The sequence below is a fragment of the Saccopteryx leptura genome, chromosome 1 (assembly GCF_036850995.1).
Source record: "Saccopteryx leptura isolate mSacLep1 chromosome 1, mSacLep1_pri_phased_curated, whole genome shotgun sequence".
In the NCBI taxonomy this organism is placed as follows: domain Eukaryota; kingdom Metazoa; phylum Chordata; class Mammalia; order Chiroptera; family Emballonuridae; genus Saccopteryx; species Saccopteryx leptura.
Genome location: NC_089503.1, coordinates 192,552,089 through 192,576,571, shown reverse-complemented (window position 1 = coordinate 192,576,571; position 24,483 = coordinate 192,552,089). Strand labels below are relative to the sequence as shown.

At 48.3% G+C, this 24,483-nt stretch overlaps 1 protein-coding gene across 3 annotated transcripts in view; it reads right to left on the bottom strand.

The window, feature by feature from the left end:
* Positions 1-21,355, bottom strand: part of GALNT2 (polypeptide N-acetylgalactosaminyltransferase 2) — a 222,721-nt gene extending 201,366 nt beyond the window's left edge. For 2 of the 3 annotated variants that reach the window (XR_010751235.1, XM_066383635.1), the window contains exon 1: positions 21,043-21,355. Coding sequence is in view for 2 of the 3 variants with exons in the window: in XM_066383635.1 (XP_066239732.1) it covers positions 21,043-21,174 (132 nt within the window). In the remaining variant the exon portion in view is untranslated. The remainder of the gene's footprint in view (positions 1-21,042) is intronic. The other variant, XM_066383637.1, reaches the window with a different exon arrangement.
* Between the last annotated feature and the right edge of the window lie 3,128 nt (positions 21,356-24,483).

Here is a 24,483-nt window from a genome sequence, read left to right as displayed (position 1 = left end):
CCCTTCCCCCCAACTCTACCTCAACTGGCACACCAGATCCTTCTTAAAGCCCACACCTGCAAGGAGAGGAGGACAGAGTGTGGCTGGAGGGTCCTCTCCCTGCGAGGCAAACAAACACCGTGTGGGCCAACCCACACCACCCACAAGTTCCAGGTCAGACCTGAGGAAACAGCATTGTTGATTTCTCCCCAGAAGGTAAGTGGCTCACAGGCAGCTTGACAGCAAAAGTCAGCATCCTCTAATTGTGAAAAAGTAAAGTTCCTAACATGTCCAATCAGTTGGTGCATGATCCAGAGCAGATCATGAAAGAAATGACTTCTCCTGGAGAATTACATCCTCATGGTCCCTCACATAGGCGGTCAAACCTCTTCCCTCAAAACCCTGGGTTGAAATAATAAAGGAAAATAAAACCCATGATTGCTCGACTACTGAACACCCCAATCCACGCCCTATATTCATTCAGTCCAGAGCCTGTAAGAAAAGTGATACGTTCTTTAAGCTATAAACTGTCATTTTCATAGCTGTTGTTCATTATTCTTACTGCAAATGGCAGGCTTCTTGGAGCTTCTAGAACTACTCTTGACTAAGAGCATCATTTGGTAATTCGATGGCACACCATTACAAACCCAGCCATGCTCACCTCTGAATGTAGCCAAGTATTCCAAAAGAGAAGGCAGGCCACGGTCAAGCTCAAAGCTACAGGACAGACCAGGCCCTCACGCGACTACTCCATCATGACTGTTGGCAGTTATTGCCAAAAGATGGCACCTCTTAATAATGCCTGCCTGACCATCTGTTCCCAAACCTGCTGCCTAAGGATCACTGGGAGCCGGCTCTAAAGCACATATTCTGATCTAATTGGTCTGCAGTAGGACCCAGGCATCTGTATTTTTTTATCTCCCCATTTGTTCCTACAGAGTGGCCTTACTGAGAACCACTGGACCACAGTTTGGGTTGGGGATGAGAGGGTGGTGGGGGTGTGGAAGTATAAAGGGAAGAAAGAAGCAAGCTTCAAGAAAAAGCAGTTAAGACCTTGGGGAGAAAGAGAGGGGACAGATCACAGCAGGAAGATCTGAGGTGACTGCAGTCCTCAAAATTTCATTTTACTGAAGCAACTAACAAGTGCATCAACAGGCAAATGCCTTCACCCCACACACACTTCACTTGTAAAGTTCAGGAATGAGTACTAGTCATCAGATGAGGCAGCCCTTCACATACGGAAAGCAAGCATGCCCTCCCTACCAGGTCAGGCCCCTTCTCTCTGGGGCCAGTGCAGCCAGGGGCTGTGGCAGACGCCTGCGCAGTCCCTGACACAGGAAGGGCACCACTTCTCCGGGCACTCTCAGGAGAAGCACGTTTCTGTCTGGGATGGACAAAGAGTATGCTAACCTCCTCAAAATAAGTTTGCAGCTCTAATGAAATGACTTATACACACCTTTACAACCAGGAAGATGTGTATACGCACATGTGTACAGGTGTATGTGTCTGTAGTTGCAGACAGAAAATAAGGAACACACATACACACCTTACTCAGAACTTTCTACCTACGTTTCTGGGCACAAGGTGGTAAGTGCCTGACAGGCAACATTATAGGTAATCCCTGTACCAGTGCTCCAGGGAGTAGGCCCTATCATGATCTCCACCAACAGAGGAGGCAACAAGAGACTTAGAAAGGTGCTTGTCCAAGGACACACAGTAGGAAGTGGGGCTGAGACTGGGTTCACTCATACCACCTCTCCACAGAGCACTCTTAGTACTGCAGGAAGTGTTCCCCAAAGCATGGCAGACACACAGCTGGGGAGGAAGTGCTGTGTCCCAAACACATTTCTTAATAGCAAGTCGTTAACTGCTCCAAAAGAGCCAACCCAGGAGACTCAGTCTGCAACTGAATCCTCATTTCTGCAAAAGTTATGTCCTGTGTTGGGTGAAATGGAGGAGGAGGAACAAGTAGTAAAAACAGAAATAAATCCTGTAACACACAAAGAAAACTGATCTGCTCATTCTGAGGCTGTTTTCATCCTTGGTCAATAAGAAAACCTCTAAAAAAATGTAAAACGAGAGAAGGCTCTAATCTCCAAAGGGCAAGTTAGTCATGTTACCGGAAATTCTCCCACAGGGCTCACCTCTGCCCTGTGCTCCCCTCTTTTCCCTCACCCCACGCTGTTCCCACAGCAACCTCACCCTACCTCCACCCCCAACCCACTAGTGGGCTGCTGTCCTTGGGAGGACAGGCTCCGCTGGTTCCCAAAGGCTAGACTAACCACTTCCCATCCCAGGGTAGAGTGATGGACGTATCACTAAGCACTGTCACCTACCCTCACTAAATTCTTGCTCAGATGACCCAGATGCCATCCTCCAGGGTCTCATATTGTTCTGTACCTCCAAACTCTCCAAATAATTGAGAACGTAAGTCCCTCAGCTCCTCCTCTTGCACCCTAAGAACACCAAGTCCTGGAATAACATGTATTATTGCTTATCTACATTCCACAAAGGGGACAGATATCCCCCATCACTCAGTGTATTTCTGGTGGCACCTGCCTTCCTCCCTGAATTTGGTAGGTTAGCTTCAATCCCTTCACAGGTTGCTGGAAGTGTTCCAACAGAAGCTACTGAAGAGCTTGCTCCCTTAGCAAGGAGTATCCAACTATCTCAGGGCACTGACTCCAATGTGAACAGAATGTGTGCTCTGCACATGGGCTGCAAGTATTGCCAGCAGTGGCCCCAACATCTCACAGGCAAATCCACCTCCTACTGACCTGTCACACCTCCAACCCCTGACACCAGAAATCAGTGGCCTATCAACAGTTTCATCTTGTAAGTGGTCACTGAAGGCAGAGAGCATTAGAATCACCAGTCAGAGCAGGCGCTTCCCCAACTCCAGAATGTAATAAACTAAAGAACATCAGAGGTTTACTCCCTACCGTAGCCATGAGCTTCAGAACAGGCAGGCTGCCCAGAAGCCACCTTCACCCAGGTGACATCCACGGTTACCATCTAAATCCAGGACCATTCTGTGATGATGAATCAGTGAAAGGAGGGTTAATAATGAAACGTTCTTTCCTAAATGCCGCCAGAAGGGCCTGGACTGCTCACACATGATTTATAATTCCACTGCTTGTTACCCCTCCCCCACTCCTCAGCATCCCGGTAGCCTCCCTCTGCTCCCCAGACAGGTGAAGCAGCACCCCACCGATTACCACACAATGATTTAGAACAGGGGTCAGGAACCTTTTTGGCTGATAGAGCCATGAACGCCACATATTTTAAAATGTAATTCCGTGAGAGTCATACAACAACCCGTGTACGTTATACATTATCCAATAAAAATTTGGTGTTGTCCCGGAGGACAGCTGTGATTGGCTCCAGCCACCCGCAACCATGAACATGAGCAGTAGGAAATGAATGGCTTGTAATACATGAAAATGTTTTATATTTTTAACATTTTTTTTTTATTAAAGATTTGTCTGCGAGCCAGAAGCAGCCATCAAAAGAGCCACATCTGGCTCGCGAGCCATAGGTTCCTGACCCGATTTAGAAGCTCAGCTGGCACACCCAGCTGGGCCTGTGCGACTGCGATGGTAACGCAGCATTTCTGGAGGAAGGGACTCCACTCTGGTCTCCTTCATGGCCACGTTGACACGGCACGTGGGGAGAAGATAGGTTCGCACCCAGAAACGATTGTGGCTCCCTAGCGTGACCACCTGTGTCAGACCAGAGCTGCTATAAACTGGAGACTCGGTGCAAAAAAGGGCAGCATGACTTGCTAGTCCAAGCATAGGTCACCCAGCAGACCAGCCCCGGGGAGAGTGACAGCAGGGTTCAGGATGTGTTATAACCATATGGCATGTTTCCCCAACAGCAGACCCTCCACTGAGCCCAGGCCCATGGCCCTTCTCACCACAGCGACCCCACCAGTGGGAACCTCGTCTCACTCACCAGTCTTTACAGAGCACCAACCATGTTCTGGGGGCTGAGCCCATCCAGAAAATACAATCACATACATTCCTAAATGCCTACCATGCCCCGACCACCCTCTGACATATGCCTTACTCACCGATCATGCTCTCCACTGGCGGGCCCTTCTTCTTGCCTTTGGAAGCCTGAGCACACCAAGTTCATTCTGGCTCTAGGGCCACTGCACATGACCTTCATGCCTGGACCATCTTCCACCATATATACACGGCTGCATCCTTCCAATCATTACTTCTCCCCAAAATGCCCCTCCCCTGGCCCTTTCTGATGGTTATCTGAGCACCCCTCGGAGCTCTATTAGCTTTCAGATACTGGCTTGCTGGCCCTCACCACAAACCCTTCCCAGAATGTGCATTCCCAGGACAACTGCTTTGCTCCCTATGGCCTCCCTTGGGACCAGCACAGCACAAAGTTTGTATCTGTGGGAGGAAGGAGGGCAGAAAGGGGAGTTGCTATCAGTATAGCAGGATGCAGAGCTGCACTGAGATACTCAGCATACTGGGGAAGTCTGAGGTGTCGACAGTAGCACACGGTGGGGGCCCAGGAACCACAGGAGACTGTGAGCCTTGTTCTCGGCTAAACCGGCAGAGTCCCAGGGATGCAGACTCCCCACTGCAGGGGCACACAGCCTAACATCCAGGGGGCTGGCCCAGAAGAAGTAGGCCTGCCCACAGGCGGGCTCTTCTCCTGGTTTGTCCCAGGCAACTCATCCCTCGGTACACGATGGGTAGTCGCCCCCCCACCCCAGAGGTAGGGCTAAGAGATGCCCAGAGGGACCTTCAACACTTTGATACACATGTTCTTCTAGTTGGTCACACTCAGAGCCCCCAAATACACTCGCTGAGTGCCCACTGTTGTCACCCTGGCTGTTCCTTCTATACTATCTGGGCACCATTTACCAGACGTGACAGCCTTCGGAAAGGAAAGACCAATGCCTTAAAACATTTCAATATGCTGCCACAGGCAACCTTTAAAAGTCATCTCTTAGCCTGGCTCCCCTGCCCCCTGGTCCCCGCTCCCTTGCCCCTGGTCTCCACTCCCTGCTCCCTGCCCCCTGGTCTCTGCTCCCCTGCCCCCTGGTCCTGGCTCCCCTGCACCATTGTCCAGGCTGCCTAATTAGCATTTAAATGTGTTATGTTCTGTGCTTCCTCACTGTCAGCTTGGATGGCTAGGTATCTAGGCTTTGTCCATTACCTCTATGAGTATGGACCTCTGAATCAGAATTCTCCTTCTTAAAGCTACAACTCCCTTCCTGGCTAAATAATGCAGAAAACTGGGAAGGTCCCTGAGCACACTCTCCCCAGCTCTGCACCGAGGGGGGGGAACAGGAGAGCTCACTGTGAAGCAAACGGAGCACCCGGGGGTCTTCCAGGGGTGGGCTGGCCAGCCACTGAGGTCCTGAGAGGAGAGGCTCAGCCCAATGTCTATGGACCTGGAAAGGCAAGGCAGGACCTGAAGCCAGTCACGCATGAAATGACCACCCCCTTGTTCACGCATCACTCCATTTATCCATTAGTTCCACTTCCCTCTCGGCACCCGGGAACATACACTGCATCCTAACCAAACACTGTATCTTAGAAATGTAACCCAAACACTTGTGGCCTCAGTGTCACAGCACCTTGCAGGAAGAAACGAGGACTTTCCCAGGACTAGGGTGAATCCACGTGGCCCGAGAGGGACGCAGACCTCAAAGGAAGGGAAGCTTTCCCCCACGGGGAGTTCTGCACTTGACTTACCTCCCTGGTGCAACGAGTCACACCATCGTGTCTCCACGGACCTGAGGTCTGCCTCAGGCAAGCCCCCTTGTCACAGGAGCCGGGCCAGTGCCTGGAGCACCTGCGAGAAAGCAGAGCGCACGCGCAGGAAGACAAGAGTGCGCCCTCGCTGACCCACGGTGCCACCGTCTGGGTCAGTGCCCCGACTCCCGTTATCCCTCTGCTCCCAGAGGAGCCAACGGAAGCTAAGGAGCAGGACAGGACCCTGGGGCTGATGTCATAGCCAGGCCTGCTGAGTTATCATAACCAAACCAGGCTTTCACATGGCACCTTCCTCTTAACATCATCACAAGGTATCACTATCCATATGCAACCTAGCTTGAAGTTGTCTCAATTAGAGGCGCCAGAGAAACCGCAGGAACACTGTGCTCCTTGACAGGCTGGTCCTCAGCCCTCAGGGGGCTTTGTTGTGTTGCCACAATTAGGAATGTATCCTCCACGTGTCATCACCTACAGGTTTCAAGAGCAAGCCAGAAACTGAACTAATGAAACTGAAAGAATGTTTACTAATTAAAACCTTGTGGAAATGTTTTCAAATAACACACCATATTCAGATAATAACAGCTCAAGATACTGAAAAAAAACCTCCTCCTAATTTGAGTTTAAAAATTAATTATATAACATGGAGTGGGACACTTGAAACCATGTCAATACAACAAATTAAAAATTAAAAATATAAAATAAAATTATATAGTCACATAGTTAAAAACCACATCCCAATATCATTTTCAAAGAGAAGTTACAAGAGATGAAGGAGTAAAATTGGGAAATAATCCCTTGGTACCACACAGTGGGGAGGGGTTCTGGCCCCCAACTTCCTGCCTCCTCTCCCAGGAGGACTCAGCAGCCACGTGGCGCCCACACAGCTGTCCTGGGACACCGACCAGCTCAACACCCTCTCTGGGGCTCAGTTTCCTCACCAATAAAGGACCAAGGGCGGCAGGAGTCCCACCTGTCCTCACAATCCCCCCAAATGAAGGTCGCACGCCAGGTCCATACAGATGGAGGTGCTTTCTGGGAAGTAGGCTTGTTTGTTTAAACATGGCACAGGAAGCCTGGCTCCAGTGGGCACAACAGCGTCTGCAAGCTTGTGAATGCCAACCACGTAGGAGAAGCCCATCCAGCTCAGGACACTAGAACCTCCTGCTTGAATAACAGGAGAGTGCACATCAAAACCAGCTGTTGGCACTTACATATGTACCAAGCCCCATCCTGGTTTCTTCTTTCCTGAACATCCCGATGATAGGTAATAAATGAGGAAACTGAGGCACAGAGAGGTTAAGTCACTTGCCTGAATTTACTAACTGGAGATGCCAGGACTCAAACCTAGGTCCATGGCCCCGACAATATGCATCCCCCAGCCACAGAGCCAGCTACCCCGCCAAGAGCTGTCCTGCACCATCGCCCCAACTCTTCCTGGCAGACCCCAAGGCCAGAGCCAGGAACAGGCAAGATGGTTTCCAAATGCCCCAACACAGATCTACTAAGTTGGCCCGGCAGCCCCACCCCCACCCAACACCAGCATTTATGTGGCTCAGTGGGCAGAGCTACTCTTGCTTGGAAATCAGCCCGCATCACATACGGGGTTTGAGTCATCGAGACTCAGCTCTGCAGGCAGCTCAGACCCTGAACACAGACCATCCCTCCACACAAGCTCACTCCCCCCCCAGCAAAGCCCAGAGATACTGAGGGAAGCTTCACTTTCAAACAACTCTGGTGCCACTGGTACAGAAGCCCAGCATTCTCCACCGCTGCAGTGAAAAACTAGACTTATTAGATCATCAGAAATACCCTCTGGGCCAGTGCAGCCAAAACACCACCACATGCTCATCACTGGGTAGGGAGAAAAATTTTCAACTAAAATCCATGTTTTAAGTACAAAGACTACTGTCAAAATGACATCTGCCAGGTCAGATTCATCTCCAGGGATGGGCATCCCTTCCTTTCCTTCGAAAACAAGAGAGACCCAACTCCCACCTTCCGAGGTAAACGTTTCATGCCCCACACTATTTCTTGTTGTCAAGCAGTGTGCAGCCTGTCAGCTACCCAAGTACAGGTGGAGAATGCACCTCCGCAGCCTCTGCACAGGTACATCCCTGTTTATCAGGACTGAACAGCCAATGTATGCCCTTTCATGCTGCCCAGCCTGGGGCCTGGAGCACAGACCACCCAGAAGCCCAGATGGTGCCCCTCCCAGCTCCCCATCAGCAGTCTGCAATAATAAAGGCCCTGGCAGATTACCAGCACCAGTAATCAGCACCTTCCAGTCCTGGAGCTGTCACTCACCATCACAACAGAGAAACCTGCCATTTGTAGTTTGCTGATGATTCAGGGACAAAGGCTCAAAAACTAGGACCTGCTCCGAAGCTGGTTTTTTGGTAGTGGAAAAATGTTACAGTCCCCTCCCCCTTGCTCCTGTGTGACCTGTGTGCACGTCAACAACACTGGGGCCCACCAGAAACTGTGTGCTGCGGGAAGCTCCCACCAATCTGCCAGGCGCATTGACATAAACACAAGTCAGCAATGGCTCTAACCGTTTTGGGCATCTCACTGATGAGGCTGACAGAAATCAAGTATAAGTCTCAAATTGTATCTTACAGAAAATATGCAGTACCATATACATGTCGAAAATCTCTCGTTGACAAATACAATTTAAAATGTGAGGCTTTAGCAATGACATCTGGTTGGAGAAACAGAAAGGAACAGCACATATTTATTAAAGGTCTGCCACCCCAGCTTCCCAGATCACCACAGCGCCTTAATGGATCGTTTATGAGAGCAAGCCAAACTGCCCAAGACGAGTGGGAGAAAAGCGAGCAGAAAGACTGAACAGAGACATGCTTTCTGCCCTCCACGTGCCAGTCAAATGAGAACGGGGTAGTCAACATAATAAAACACTGACAGCAAACTGGTGGGTGACAGGGTCTCTGGGCCACTGGGCAGTCTGGTTAAGTGTAAGCGATCTCACAGACCACCTACACTGATACTGCACAACCAAAATGTTCATCAGTATTAGCAATTTCCAAAGAATTGAGATAATTCTTACAGAAGAAATGGTACCAAATGTAAGAATATTCTCCCGGTGACATGGTGACAACTCAGGATCTTAGGCAGCTCTGAAGCATCCTCTGAAAAGCACCATCACTGGATATTCCTAAATTACAGAATTTACAGGATGCTAGGGTACAAGTTTACTGACAGCAATATGATTTATAATGAATTATATATTTGGACACCATCCATAGTTCCTGGCTCATAGCTCCCAAAATGCTGGGAATAGCGCTAAGAGCAACAGGGACATCTTTTGTCACATTTGGTCTCTTGTCCTCAGTTACTGAAACCACTTCAGGATGTAAATGTGAAATGGGTGTCTTGTTATAATTTATAACACCTGGGTTTATGCTAGTGAAGTGACTTTTGGAGAACATCTAAGGGTGGGGGACTAGTTGCCAGGGGAACCAAGGAGGGTGAAACTTTCAGTCCCAACCTGATTTCCGAGAAGGGGGAGGGATTGGAGGGCAAATCAATCACAATGGCCAACTGTGCCTCTGGAATGAAACTTCCAATCCCCAAAGGAGACAGTTCACAGAGCTTCCACATCAGGGAACCAGAACACTTCCACATGCCATCGTGCCAAGCTCCATGAGGACAGAAGCTGCTTTATTTGGGACCTTGCTCAGTGTATCCTTTAACAGCCTTTGGAATATCTCGGTAATCTAGTCAGTACATGGGTTTGCTGAGAACCTCTGATTTATAGACAGTAGGTCAGAAACACTGGTAACAATCTGGACTTGCAATTGGCAGCTGGACCAGAGGTGATCTTGTAGGACTGAGCCCGTGGGATCTGATGCTCTCTCTGGGTAGATGGCATCAGGACAGGAGTGAATTGCAGGACACCCAGCTGATGACAGACCACTGCCTGGTGGTGCAGGGGAAATCCCACTGCACACTGGAAACTGGGAGCAGAAACCTTTTACAAACCCTATCACAAAGACGTTAAACTGTTTTCCAAGAATACTGTACTAGTTTTCAGCTGGTTTGCTAATTTAAGCTGCATACATCTAGAAACTTTTAAAATTATTTTAGTAAAATTTCAAAAGTACACAAAAATATGAGGAACCCTACATACCCACTAGTCAACTTCAACAACACATCAGGCCAGTCTTGTTCCCCGTAATTTACCCCCCAGACATGATATTGCATCCAAAAATACTTTAGTTTGTACCTACAAAAGATAAGGATTTTCAAAAAACATAACTCCCATGCCATTATTGCAACTAATAAAATCAGTGATAATGCCTTAAATTTTATCTACTGTCCAGTTCCTACTCAACTTACCATTAGATACTTGTTTAAAGACTTTCTCCCATTGGTTTGTTCAGTTATTGTGAGTGCCCAGAAAGATAGAGTATCCTGCTCATCACTAGCAGATCCCAGAACTCAACAGGGTAACACATTGAGAGAAAATGCTCAAAAACATTTCTGAATGGGTTCATGCTTCTTAGCGGCTTATCTCTCAACAATAAAAAGCAGGAAGGACTTCCATTTACAAGGGTTCTGGGTGTTGGGAGTGAACAGATGCAGATGTACATGTTTCAATGAGAGCCACCCTCCTCCTTTATCAAGGAGAAAGGTGAGTAAGCTAACACATGAGAAAAAAAAAAACCTAACTCAATTCTAACAGCATGGTTTCTTCCACAGTTTAACATGCAATCAAGATGCATCCCACAGTGGACGGCATGGGCCAGGAAGGGCCATGATGCACCTGCTGAATACACAACACACTGGCAGCAAAGCCTGCAGGGCACATATCAGTGGCCAGAAGAAAATCCCTGAAACAATAAAGTACCTGTAATCCATAGAAACCAAACCGAGTGGGACAGACATGGATGGTGAACTGAAGAGTCAGGCAGAATTCCCAGAAAAGTCAAAAGTTGCCTGACTCTACAGAAGTGCCAAGCTACGTTAAGAGTCCAGAACCCAGGTCTCTTAGCGCTTTTACGAACATCTTTTAGGAAATGCCGCATCACCAAAAATCCTGGTGGCATAGGAGATCACTTCATCTGAAGAAAACAGGCTCAAATATCTGAGTCAAAAAGTAGGCACCAAGAAAGTGTTAGGAACACCTAACCCAATCCATTTCAGATACATTTTCCTTTTTATCTATGCACAGGAGTGATATGTAGAAAAGTCAATGTCTAATTAAGTCTAAAAGAGTTCTTTAAACACGTAGAAAATAAAAATGTTAACTGATAGAGAAACCATTGTGATACAGCTCAATGGACAGTGTTGTTTTTCTTTCTTTTCTAGTGGTACATAAAACAACAGTTCTACAAATAGTGGCATCTTAGGCTTGATGGTAAAAAGGTGTATCCCAGACATGAGGAAATCAGTGACCATCAGGTGAGACAGGAAGTAATACAAGTGGGTGAGCTTACTGGTTCAGAGGACATTGAAGGATGAGAGTGGGAAGTGGAAAGAGAGAAAGACTGCTAAGCCTTTTGAAGATCACAGAGCAAAAGCTCAAACTCGGGCCCTGGCCGGTTGGCTCAGTGGTAGAGCGTTGGCCTGGCGTGCAGAAGTCCCAGGTTCGATTCCCTGCCAGGGCACACAGGAGAAGCGCCCATCTGCTTCTCCACCCCTCCCCCTCTCCTTCCTCTCTGTCTCTCTCTTCACCTCCGGCAGCGAGGCTCCATTGGAGCAAAGATGGCCCAGGCACTGGGGATGGCTCCTTGGCCTCTGCCCCAGGCGCTGGAGTGGCTCTGGTCGCAACAGAGCGACGCCCCAGAAGGGCAGAGCATCGCCCCCTGGTGGGCATGCTGGGTGGATCCCGGTCGGGCGCATGTGGGAGTCTGTTGGACTGTCTCTCCCCATTTCCAGCTTCAGAAAAAAAAAAAAAAAAGCTCAAACTCTAGGTCAATGGGAAAGCCCTTCAGGCAGGAAGAACCAAGACAATCAGACCAGAAGGCATCCCATGCTGGGCCCGCCAGCTCTTCCTCCAGGACAGCCACACAGATCCTCCAACACAAGAGTCACTCCCACTTACCAAGTCCTGATAACAGGGTACGTAATTTATGGGCATCTCCGAAGTACCGGCCTTTAATTTGCCCCAGCTCCTCAAGCTCTCCCAGGATGACTCGGCTGAGACAGACCTTTCATTTGCAGTGGGTCATCAGTCCAGAGCGGCACCCTTTCAGGAGAAACAGCACTCACCTCCTGGACCAGCCTTGGAGGCAGACGAAAAACTTCAGCAGCTGCTCTCCAGTCTGAAATTCTTTACAATTACCTTTCCTTTGCCTTCCTGTAATGGTCCAGCTGTTTTGTCCAGAAACATGCTAGAGGCACAGTACATAACCTCATAAAGCTCCTAATGACCCTCATAAATGCCAACAGCTTCTGTGAAAAGCAGCTGCATGCTATCACTTGAGAACCAGAAGGACCTGCAATTTTGCACCGTTCCACTTCCCTAGAGTGGCTATGGGCAGTGAAGTCGCATGTCCGCCTTATTTCCCACAAATATACTGCTCACAAAAATTAGGGGATATTTTATTTCTTTATATTCATTTTGACATATCCCCTAATTTTTGTGAGCAGGTTGCTATGATCACAGAGCCTCAACGTCACCCACATTGCCAAGAACAAGCTCTCGAAAGCCAGGCAGGCTTCTGACCTCTGGCTTCCTGCAGGAATCAACATCCCCATCACCCACAGCAATGTGCAGAGATGACAGCACCAGGGAAATTCTGTGCCAAGCAGAGGCACGGACACCAGCAAGAATTTCTCATTAAATGATAATGCATATGGAAAGCACTACAAATGTGCGATGTGATTTAATAGCATGTCTATCAACGGACAACAGATGCTTCCCCGGTCGAACTTAGCACATCCTAGATATCAGCTCAGAAATCACACAACGAGACTGTTCCACAAACATATTCTAAGTCAATGCACAAATTAACCTGCAGGCAGCTCAAGCAGCCCAGTCTGCAGGAGGGACGGGGCTTGTGGGAGGACGGGTACCGTGCTCACTAGGATGAATACACACGTCACCCAGGACACACTGTGTAGATAAGGAGACAAGACCCAAGATTTCCACGTGATGGAGAGACTCTGCCACCAACAAACCAAATGCAACAACCTTCAGGAAATAAAACTGGCTCATGTGTTTAGAAAAACAAACCGAGGAATGCAGAGATCACCAGGTAGATGCTACCAACACCAGGAATGTGGCTTCCTGCAGGAATCAACATCCCCATCACCCACAGCAATGTGCAGAGATGACAGCACCAGGGACGCCAGACATCAGGGCTCACCTGCCTGACACTGGAACGTGCTCAAACCTCAAGCCCAGCACTGTCACACTACAACCCTCCCACCCCCACCCAGCTCCTAACTTCTGCCCTGCTCTATTTTCTCCATGGCACTTCACTCCTTCTTTCACACCTTATCAATTTACTTATTGATCACGTCTTTGTCTCCCTCCCCCTAGAATGAAAGTTCCACGAAGGCAGGGATACTTGTCTGTTGTTTTCACTGCCATATCCCAGATACGATACCCAAATAGTGCCTGGCACAGAGCAGGAGCTCAAGAAATACTCTTTGAAAGAAGGAATGAAAGAGACCAGAGCCTGTTTCCATCCTGCCCCTGATGGGGGCCACCGAGGACCGCCGAGACAGGAACGCTGTCTCAGACAGGCACATGCCTGAAGGATAAACACAGAGAACATCTCACAGAGCCAAAGATAAAATGAAAATGCAAAATGGACCAACACCATCATTGGAGCACAATGTGTGCCACCTGCCCCCACTCCATCTCGGAAGGTGACAGCAAGGGGCACAGGATAAGGGCATGGCCGATGCAGCAGGCACAGGCAGCCTGGGCATCAAGAGCAAGCAGCGCCCTCACTGCTGGCTGGCAGAAGCCCTCACGTTGCAGACAAGGCCCACTGCCTCCGAAGGCCCAGGGGAGATTTCTCCCACCAGAAATCCCTAGTCTGCCATCCACTGCTAGCTCTGTGACCTCAGGAAAAGTGCTCAACCTCTCTGTGCTGTAGTCCTCATCAGTGAAAGCGGAAAATTAAAAGGGCTACTGTGAGGAGTAAACAAGTTAATATCTGTAAAGCATTAGGACTATGCCTGGCACATAGGGGATGCTAATCATGTGTTTATTAAGTTAAAACTCTTTCCCAGGGGCCCACCCCAGACCCCACAAAGGCCAGCCTGCCCTGCGGAGATCTAACCATAAAGGTGGCAGGAAGAAAAAAAGATATTTGAGTTAACACCGACCACAACAGGGGTTCTTAATGGGGTGGGGCTATTCTGCCTCCAGGGGAGACTTGGCAATGCCTGTGGACACTGCTGGTTGTCAGAGCTGGAGTGGGGGTTACTCCAGCATCTAATGCAGGGGTCCCCAAACTTTTTACACAGGGGGCCAGATCACTGTCCCTCAGACCGCTGGAGGGCCGGACTATAAAAAAAAAACTATGAACAAATCCCTATGCACACTGCACATATCTTATTTTAAAGTAAAAAACAAAACGGGAACAAATACAATATTTAAAATAAAGAACAAGTCAATTTAAATCAACAAACTGACCAGTATTTCAATGGGAACTATGCTACTCTCACTGACCACCAATGAAAGAGGTGCCCCTTCCGGAAGTGCTGCGAGGGCCGGATAAATGGCCTCAGGGGGCCGCATGTGGCCCGCTGGCCGTAGTTTGGGGACCCCTGATCTAATGGGTGGAGGCTGGGGAAGCTACTAACACCCTACAACACACAGGGCAGCTCCACACAATGGTTACATTACCCAGCTCAAAATGTCAACTGGGTCAAGGCTGAGAACTCTGAAGTAGAGCCACTACTGCCCTTAAGTACCCCTGTCTCTGCCAAAACATGTCCTGATTTGGGCTCTGGGAACTCAGCAACTCTATCCCCAACCATCCCAGCCAATCCACTCCCCAAAGGGTCCCCAGGCAGGAAACCACTAGCGCCAGCAGGACAGGTGGCCAGCAGGAGGGGCCTGAGAGAGGCTCCCAGGAGGGCAGAGGTGAAGGGAACAGTCACCAGGGCGGGTGGCCCAACAAAGCAGGCTGGACCACAAGTGACCATCCAGATTTACATTCTGGGTAGCCACCCCTCTGCAGTGGCTTCATAGGACATGAGGTGCCAAACTCCCAAAGCCAAGGACAGCTTTCCCACTGCAAGCCCTGGAACAAGACCATGTGACCAGTCTCACAGTCGATGGTCTAGCCCTGATCAATCACTGCTGTCCACATTTCAAATGCTAAAAAACAACCTGCTTAAGATGACACATTTCCCAGACTCATCACACTGGCCATGACTAAATTCGAAAATGCTAAGTGTCTGACCAGTCCTGCAGAGGGAGTGTGAGCAGAAGTGGAGAGCCACCTGCCCTAGGGCTTGCCTGAAGAGAGGAGTTAACTTGTTAGCTCCCCAGCCAGTTTTTATTTCCTAGAAATGGGCACATGATCAGAAAGGAGAAGGGTGGTGCACATTCTCTTGACTGGGCAAGTGAAATGGACAGGAACTTCCTGGTACTTCCACACCTGGGTTAAATCCTTAAGGTCAAGCACATGGCCACAGGTCAGAACCTTCACACTAGCTAAGACAGCAAGACTAAGTTCTACTCTGAGGGCACAAGAGTTGGCCGGAGAGCAAGTACCGACGTTTTCAATATAAGTCTCACTGGAGGAGGGCTCCTTGTCAGCCAGCCTATCCTGGAACCCACCCAGGAGGGTTTGCTCATGGGAGTGCCAAGAAGTCCTCAGTAATAAACCTGGTTGTAAAGCAGTCTGGAGGCAAGGATCCAACCACAGCAGGGAACCAAGGAGCACGAGAAGCAACAGAGAATCAAGGGGAAAGGAGATCTTTCAGGTCACGGGAATGCGACCCAGATGACAGCTCCTTCAACCCTCTGGCACAATCACTGGAGTGGTACTCAACGAGCGCGGGCATGGAGGCAGGGTCTATCAGATCCCACTGGTGGCAGGTGTCAACTCCTTAGTTGCTGATCATGGAGAAGGAATCCTCAGGGAAGACCAGGGCAGCTGAGGGAGCAGGGCAATGGGGGTGTCTAGAGAGAGCAGCATTTATTTAGCAGCCGGTATGGAAGAACCTTGCTGCGTTAACCTGTGTGGCTGCATGTGTCTCCAGTTGGATATCCATCGACTTGTGTGTCTCACCATCATCCATGCAAAGATACCTTCCAGACCAGGGTTCACACAAGTAAAACGGGGATGTGCATGGCCAGGCTTGGCTGGTTTCTTACCCCAGGAATTCTGCTGGTCCAGCTAGGAGACTTCAAATTTCTCCCAAGAATACCCTGCCTTCTTCCAGGGACCTCAGCCAGAACTAACCTCAGTTAGTTCTGCGTGCGCCTGTGTCTCTGCCCTGGCAGTCCCCACCCCTCCTTTCACTAAGACAACTGCCTCAGGATTTGCTAGAAGTTAGGCTGCACAGCACCCCCTGCTCTGAAATTGATGTCTTCTCAAACTGACTTCCTTCTCCCAAAAGATCTGAGAAACACGAATGGCAGCGATGAGAAATTATGTACGTATATAAATGTATGTCTCCCAGCCCCAATCACTTTTCTGACCACCTCTCCTCTCTTTACACCTCTTCTTCTGATCCAAGTGGGCACCCACCACTCTCCGGAGTGGAAAGGTTTATGGAGTGCCTGAAGCCTCCACACAGCCTTAAACAGCTTCCTGGGCCTCCCTCATTCACCCTAAGGTTGCCAGAGCCCAAGCAAGCTTACCACACTCCATGCTAGGTACAAGCAGCTTCTTTCTCCTTTCTGCTGGAGGGTTAAGGGAAGAGCTCATTATTTTTGCACTGTTTATCAGTCACAATCTGTTTCCACTATGTTGGAGCACCCTGAGGAAGCCACACCATACTCCAAAATATGGAAACTTTGTTTTCTTTAGAGAAAGTTTATATTACAATGCCAGTGTGTCAGCATCTCCAGCTTTACAACATCTTCCCTTGTTACTGCCTTCCTTACCCCAATCTCAAACTCACTTCAAATAGAATTTCTTTAAACACCAAACTGATTATAGGTGGCAGGGTGTGGTACGAGTCCCCCTCTTCACATCCACCCACAGGCATGCTCACAGACCTGCTGGTGCCCATTAAAGCATGTGACAGCCTCGTGTTCAATCTCGAACTATGCACTCTTGAGTGATGACAGCCATCACTCAAGGAGAAACAAGGCTGCAGGGACAGGAGAGCCCAGCACCTGGGTGGGGAGCAGGCAGAGCCCCATCACCGCAGGAGACCTCCACTTAGAGGCAGATCCACAGTGACACGCCGATGTGTACACAGCCACCACAGAAGGTTGTGTTCTCAGTCTACTTTCTTGCTGGCTGCCCACTGACCAGAATGCCACTCTGATACCACAGCAGGGTATAGGAACTGGGATGAATGAGGTCTGGACCACTTCCTAAAAAGGCAGTTCTACTGTCATTCAAGGTTCATAGAACAAGCCCAAATGAACCAACCAAATCTTGAAGGAATGAATGAGGGATTGGGAAAAAAAAAAAAGAAACAAAAATAATTTTCCAGAAATTAGGAAGACACACACGATTCCTGGTTCACTGTGTTTCCAAGGGAATATTTAGACTTTTCCTATTTTTTTGTCCTCCACCCATACCATTTATTCAGTACCTATTATTGGCCAGGACCTGCTAATGGCATTTAGTTCTCTGCCAGAAAATAAAGATGATTACCCCACTGTGAAGAAGAGAACACTGAGGGTTAGAGGGGTCAGCAAATGAGCAATGGTTACTAAAAATCACTCTCACTCACTGCCAATAAAGAGATTTGTGCCATTCCTCTTCATTTGAAGATCCATTACCCAGCAAAAAAAAAAAAAAAATTGTTCCCTATAATCAACCAAATTAAACACGAAAATGTCAGCTTGTCATTCGAAGCCCTCTATAATTTGTTCCCAACTTCTCCAATTTTACACCCTAATTTTCCCCTATACAAGTACCATGCTCCAGCCAAATGAAGTCCCTTACCAGTCCAAGAAGAGGACCCCCTACTCCCCAGTACTTCCTACAAGGTCATGCCCCAAATCCTCCACCCTTAGACCCCCAGAGGAAGGGCTGCAAGCACCTAGCTCCCATCGAGTAAGTCTGATGGGAAGGGAACGGGCTGCCTGGGCCCTTGGTCTGGCTCTAGCTATCGCTTTCCCTTAGCCAAGGATCATCCTTCCCAGGCTGGAAAACCCTTCCTTTCACCTTCCCATCCTAAACAGCCACATTTTACCCAGAAGCAGGTTCACTTCACCAGAAATCCTTTCCTCTGTTCTGCTGCTCCATCCACTGCCAACATACCAAGGCTCAGGGGAGACTTAACATGATTAAAAATTTAAAGCATTTAACATGCTCAAAGGAAAGGCATTCTTGAAGTGCAAATCATCAATTTACAGGGAGAAAAGCAAACTATGGAGAGTGGAGGGATCTATACAGATGTAAATGCAATAGAATTTTAAACAATATGATGCAAAATTGAGCACACCCCTGAACCTCAGCGTTGGTCCTGGGTTGGTTTTCAGTACAGGCTCCAGTTTAGTTTATTAAGTCAGTAATCTGAGGTTACTTGGCTTTCTGGGTTTTACCACACGGAGAATAACAGTCCTGAGATGAGTTATTTAACAGGTAGGACACAGTGATGAGCCCAGGCTAGGATGCTGAAGCAGCAGGAATACTAGACAGATAATCACCCAAAGCCTAATACTAAAGCCTGGTGCTCTGTAAAAAATGTCAGGGCGCAAAGAAATCTGCTCACTATGGAATTAGAGCCTTGACTCAAGCAGAAATATAAGTCCACTTACATCTAAAACACTATAGTTAGTATTTAAATTCTGTCTGCACATGCATATCACATTATCTTTTTATGTCCATACTTTACAAGCTAAAAATACTACTACATATTTCCTTTTATCGTGAGAATAAATTAAATGTGAAGAGACTTTCCAGTCTCTAAGTCCATAGAAACAATTCAGAAAGAAGGAAGACTGTGCCGTTTTATACTGTAGATTATTAAATTCAGGAAAGCAGGGTTTTATTCATCCCCTCCAGAAAGGCTCAGGACTTCCATTTTTATGGCAGGATCCACCACACTAAGCTCATGAGTCTTCTTTCTGCAATTTCAATAGCCACAGCATTTACACACCTCTTCCTCAACCCACAAATCACTAAACCATTTTAGGGCTAGGATTAAATTTTATGGTTGGTTGACAGAAAGAACAGAATCCCAAATCACCAATGAATGTATAGTCATTCATTTCCCACACATTTTTTTCTACATGGTCTTTGTACCTTCCTAGTGCCAGTCCACAAGAAGTTCTTGGAATGTTTTCTTCTAAACTAAGGATCACACTTCAGAGGTCAACAGGGAAGAACCCCCCCCAAACACCAGCCACTAGCTGAAGCCCACCCACCAGGGGGAATCCAGCCTAGGCAGATGGTATGGTCACACTGTTGCTACTTCTAATCAAATCTGCTAATGATGACAAACGAAGGAAAAAGAAATACCAAGAATGGCTTATTTGGGTTTTTTTAGTATGAATAACAAAGTTTTGCCAGGTCTCACCAGCACACCGGGCTATGTGGACCCGCCAAAGCAGTTTCCTGGGAAGTACCTTGGAAATAATTCCAATTTAACATGACCATAGTTTTCACTATGGGAACAGCTGCACTGCTTCTACTGGGTGCACTGTCTCTTTATCATTCAAGAATAAGTGGAGATTTCATGTATACATACAACAGTTTTCTGCATTAAAAGAGAGAGAGAGAGAGAGAATAGAGCTAAGAGTACACTGTCAGCGCAGAACCAAGCCAGGTCAAATCAGTACATGAAAAAACTATTTTCATTTCTGCATCATTAGATAACGCAAACCCATGAAATGTACCAAGAATCAAATAAGACACCTACCTCCACCTAACACTTTCAGCTAAAAATGAAGGAAGTAAAGGAAGGAAAGAAAGGAAAAGAAGGAAACCTCTGAAGAAGCCAAATTCAACGCTGATATTTACAGGCTAGACTTTAAGGCTAAAGTCTGTTCAACCACAGTTATGCCTGTTCTGCTTGTGACATTCTCTGGTTCCAGCCCAACTCATGGTCCACCTCTATTAACTCAGAACTGCCTGGGTTGGTGGTGACACTAAACGTCACAATAATGGGGATTACAGGATTTTGGAAAAGATACTGCTGCTTTCAAAACCTATTAACCACCAAACACCGCCAGGCAACATGTGCACAGTCAAGAGCCCTCCCCGCCCAGAAGCGCAGAACCGCGCTGTCCGGGCTCCTCTGGGCACTGTTTCCTTCCAAAAAGCCGGGCTGTCCAGAGTGCCTTACACAGTCCCCGCGGCCTAATCTCTCGGTCCTTGGGCCTGTCGGAAACACGCTCCTTGAAGAGGTACTATCCCCGCGGATCGGAGGAGTGGGACTGGTACACGGCAGTGCAGGACACCACGACCCACGCGCGGGGGAGAGCCGGGGCCGAGTCCCGCAGAGCGTAACGCGGAGGCCGGGTGGGGACGGTCGGGGGCTTGTCAGTGGCCGGCCTCACTTGGAGCGCAGAGGCAAGGTGGCCCCGCTTACTCTGCCCAGAGAAGTCCGTTTATCCGGCACCAAGCTGACTGTATCCACCGCCCCCAGAGGACTGGGCAGAAAAAGGGGTAGAGTCCATAACTGCACCCCCTCCCACGCGAGTGACACGGGGGAAGAGGGGAGGATCTGCAGCGGCTTGTATCAAAGGGCTGAAAAGAAACTTGGTCTCCTCTCTCCTACTGTACATGACACGCTAGAAAGGCAGCCGCCTCTCCTGCCTCTCCCTCCCCTCCTCCCCAACCCCTTTTGTATTTCCCAAACCCGCACCCCTAAACTTCCCACCGAAGGGGATGAGGCTTCGGAGGTCGGAGGAGACTCAAATTACGTGAAGCAGAGAGAACGTCTACGGAGGAAAAGGGAGGGCTACGAGAAAGGCGTCCGCGGTCCTCAGCCCTGCGGTGGCCCTCTTCCGAGCCCGGCGAGCGCTGAGGGGCCGGTGCACCCGCTGCCCCGGGGACTCGGCAGGAGGCCCCGAGCGGAGATCCCGATCCGAGGTCCGGAGAGGAGAGCAGGAGGGGCGTGGAGCCCCGCGCGGTGCCCGGCGGCCACGTCCTATTGGGGGACCAGGGTGCATTGGCGTCGAGAGGGCCGGGCGCGTGGGTGGCGGGGAGTCGGGGTTCGGGGAGCCGGGCCGCGGGTGCTCACTTACCTTCCTGCCGGCACCGGCGCCGCCGTCCGCGCCCGCGGCCAGCGCGGAGCCGCCCCCGGAGTACATGTAGTAGGCGATGCCCAGCACCCACAGGAAGGCGAAGCAGAGCAGCATCCGCGAGCGCCGCCGCATTCTCCTCACTCGGCCGCCGGCCGCGGAGCCGCTGCTCGCGAGTGCTGCCTGGGGCCGGCGGGCGGGCGGGGCGCGCCGGGGCGGAGCGGAGGAAGGAGAAGGGCGCGGCGCGGCGCGGCGCGGCCCCTTCTCCGGCGCGCGCTCCCACTCCGGGCGCCAAGCTCCGCCCGGGGCCGGGAGTACCGTGCCGTACCCGAGCAGGAAGCGGCGGCTTCCGAGGCTGCGGGGAGGTCAGGGAGCAAAGGGCGACCAATCGGCGGGCGGCGGCGGCCCGGGCACGGCGGAGGTGGGGATTAACGCGTCTCTCTAAGGCTGCAGCAGCCGGCCGCCCCGCCCCCTCTGCGTCCTCCCGCGCGCCCCTCCGCCCCCCGTGAGTGACAGGTGGCTGCCTGAACCCCAACAGAGCGCGCGCACTCGTGCTCGCGCGCACGTGCACACGCAAGGGGGATACTTGGTCTCTGGTGCCTCGGTCTGCCCTACAGACGTTATCACCTTTGCAGTCCGCGCTCTTGCGGACCACCTAAGACCCTTAACAGGCTTGCTCTTACTGGCCCACGGACCTGAGTCTTTTGCTGCAACTGCCTACTGGCCTCTACTTCGCTGCTACTCACTGCAGTTTTCTTAACTAATCTTGCAGCAAAACGTCTCTGATCCCCAGGTGCCAATTTTATTTATTCATTGAGGCAGAGGTGGGGGACCTAGAGGTAGAAACTGAACAGGTCGTCTTTAAGGGAATATCTTTCTGGGGATGAACACAGCGCTTAATGGTAGGGTTGTTTTGTTTGGGGCTTTTTTTTTTAAGTAAACATGAAAGGAAAAAGGAAACTATAATATATATATTATTCATTGGTTGCTTTTTTTTAAAAGAAGAGAGAAGAGTTAACACACACAACATCTTTAAAGATGCAAGAAGACAAACCTGTCTTGTAACAGTCTATGTAACCTGGATGACGTCCTTCTAACCACAAAGTTCCAGTGTTCTTAGAAATGAAATAAATGTTACTTAGCACTTGATATTTTAAAAATGATTTCAGGAGCTTAGGGTCGGATAATGACAGCTGCCTGAATCCGAATCTCCTCACACCCTCAACAAAACACAAACACAAGCAAACAAGTCCTCAGTTCCGCTCGGAGAGGGAATACTATGAACTGAACTTCAAATTACTTAAATAGAAGGAAGAACAGACATAAAATTCCAGCAGAGCTCCCTCCTACTGTTGCCAAGGACTTAAGTGAAGTCCAGAGTTAAATCTCATGGTAAAGAGGAAAGTCCAACACCAAGAACTAGAACTGATCAGAGGTCTGGTATGTGATTTTAAAAAAGGAAGCAGTCTGAAAGCAAACGGGACAGGAGGTGGTGGCCTTGAAGAAGCCTTGCTTCTAGGAAAAGTCAGAGAAATAGAGTAAGGGTAATGCCCTTTGGAGGCCTGGCAGTGAAGGGAAAGGAGGAAGTAGAACGGAAAATTGAAGATTCTTCAGAAATGAAAGACAGTAACTTCCTCCCCCAGCCATTGTTATCTATTAAAAACTGCACTTCAGCATACAGATAGAACATTCTTGAACCAGGAGCTCTATGTCAAAATGCCTAGTAACAAAACCACCAAATCAACTGCATACAAAGCCATTGTAAAAAGGAAACAGAAAATTATTCACATTTCTTATAATGAAAAATATGAATCATAAAATTTCAGCTGATGAAATGCCCCCCTCAAAAAGATAACCAGGAAGCAGAATAAAATTGTGACACCACATATCAAACTATCAAACTGAAAAAGTGTCATGTATTTGGAAACATAAACACATGCATACACACACATCCATATAACCTGAATCAGAAATTCAAAAACAGAAAAGACTGAACAAAATTTTGGAAGAAATGCAATAAAAATTTATGAAATTCAGGAAAGAAATTAAAAATAAAGATAAAATTATCCCAGAAAGAAAGAATGATTACAAGGTGTCCAAGGGAGACTATATTCAAATATAAATGTATACAAGGACCCTGAAGAATGGCAATAAATTAATCAAGAAGTTGAAAATAGGACAAATAAAGAAGTAAAATGTTCAGAAAAGTGGTTGGAACTGAAAGAAATGAACCAAAATACATGTAACTGGAGTTTCCAAAGGAGAAACACCAAACAGTGAAACAGTTATAATCCCAGATTACAACATGATGACTGTAGTTAACACTGCTGTATACAAAACCGTTTGAAAATTCAGAGTAGATCCTAAGAGTTTTTATCACAAAAGGAAAAGAAAAAATCCCTGACTAGTTGGCTCAGCGCTAGAGCACCAACTCAGCATGTGAATGTTCCGGGTTTGATTCCCAGTCAGGGCACACAGAAGAAGCGCCCATCTGCTTCTCCACCCCTTACTCCCTCTTCCCTTTCTCTCTCTCTCTCTCTCTTTCTCTCTCTCTCTTCTTGTCCAATAGCCAGTGGCTTATTTGGTTCCAGCATCCAGGCGCTGAGGATGGTTTCATTTTTAGCACCACCTCAGGTGCTAAAAATAGCTCGGTTGATTTGAGCATTGCCTGAGACTGGGAGCAGGTGTTACCAGGTAGATCCCGGTTGGGGCACCTGCAGGAGTCTGTCTGACTATCTCCCCTCCTCTCACTTGGAAAAGAAAAAAATGGGAAAAAAAATTTTTAAATTATATCTATATGAGATGATGGATATTAACTAAATCTATTATAATTGTTTCACAATATATACTAATCAAGTAATTATGTGTACCTTAAACTTAAATACTTCTGTATTTCAATTATATCTTAGTAAAACTGAAAAATGGCTTGACTTCTCAAGGCATATACAAGAGCTGATGCTTCCTGCTCTTCCCCTCACCTCCTTTCTCCTCTCTTTCTAGAAATGAATAAATAAAATCTAAAAAGAAAAAAAACCACAGGAAGTAGAGCTCAATACATGCATTAATTATAACAGAAAATAATATAACAGAGTTGAGACCAAATCAGTAAATCAGCTTTTGAACAGGCTTAATTTACCTATTATGAGATTTTCAAATTTGGACTGAAAAAAAAACCCAACTCTAAAGAAGCAGGAGTTGTGATCCTGATACCAAACAAGTGAGCAGGCCAAACAGCAGAGGAAGGACAATTTACAGCCAAAGCTTAGAAGAAGGGAGACACAATATGGAATGGGGGAAAGTAGGAAGACTCCTTTGGACTAGATTAGGAATTAAAGCTAACAGTATAAGCTCATTATTTCATGTGTAGGTACATGTATATATGTAGCTATGCTTACCTATATGTGTGCATATAAGCTAATGCTATACACATATTTCTTAGGTCTG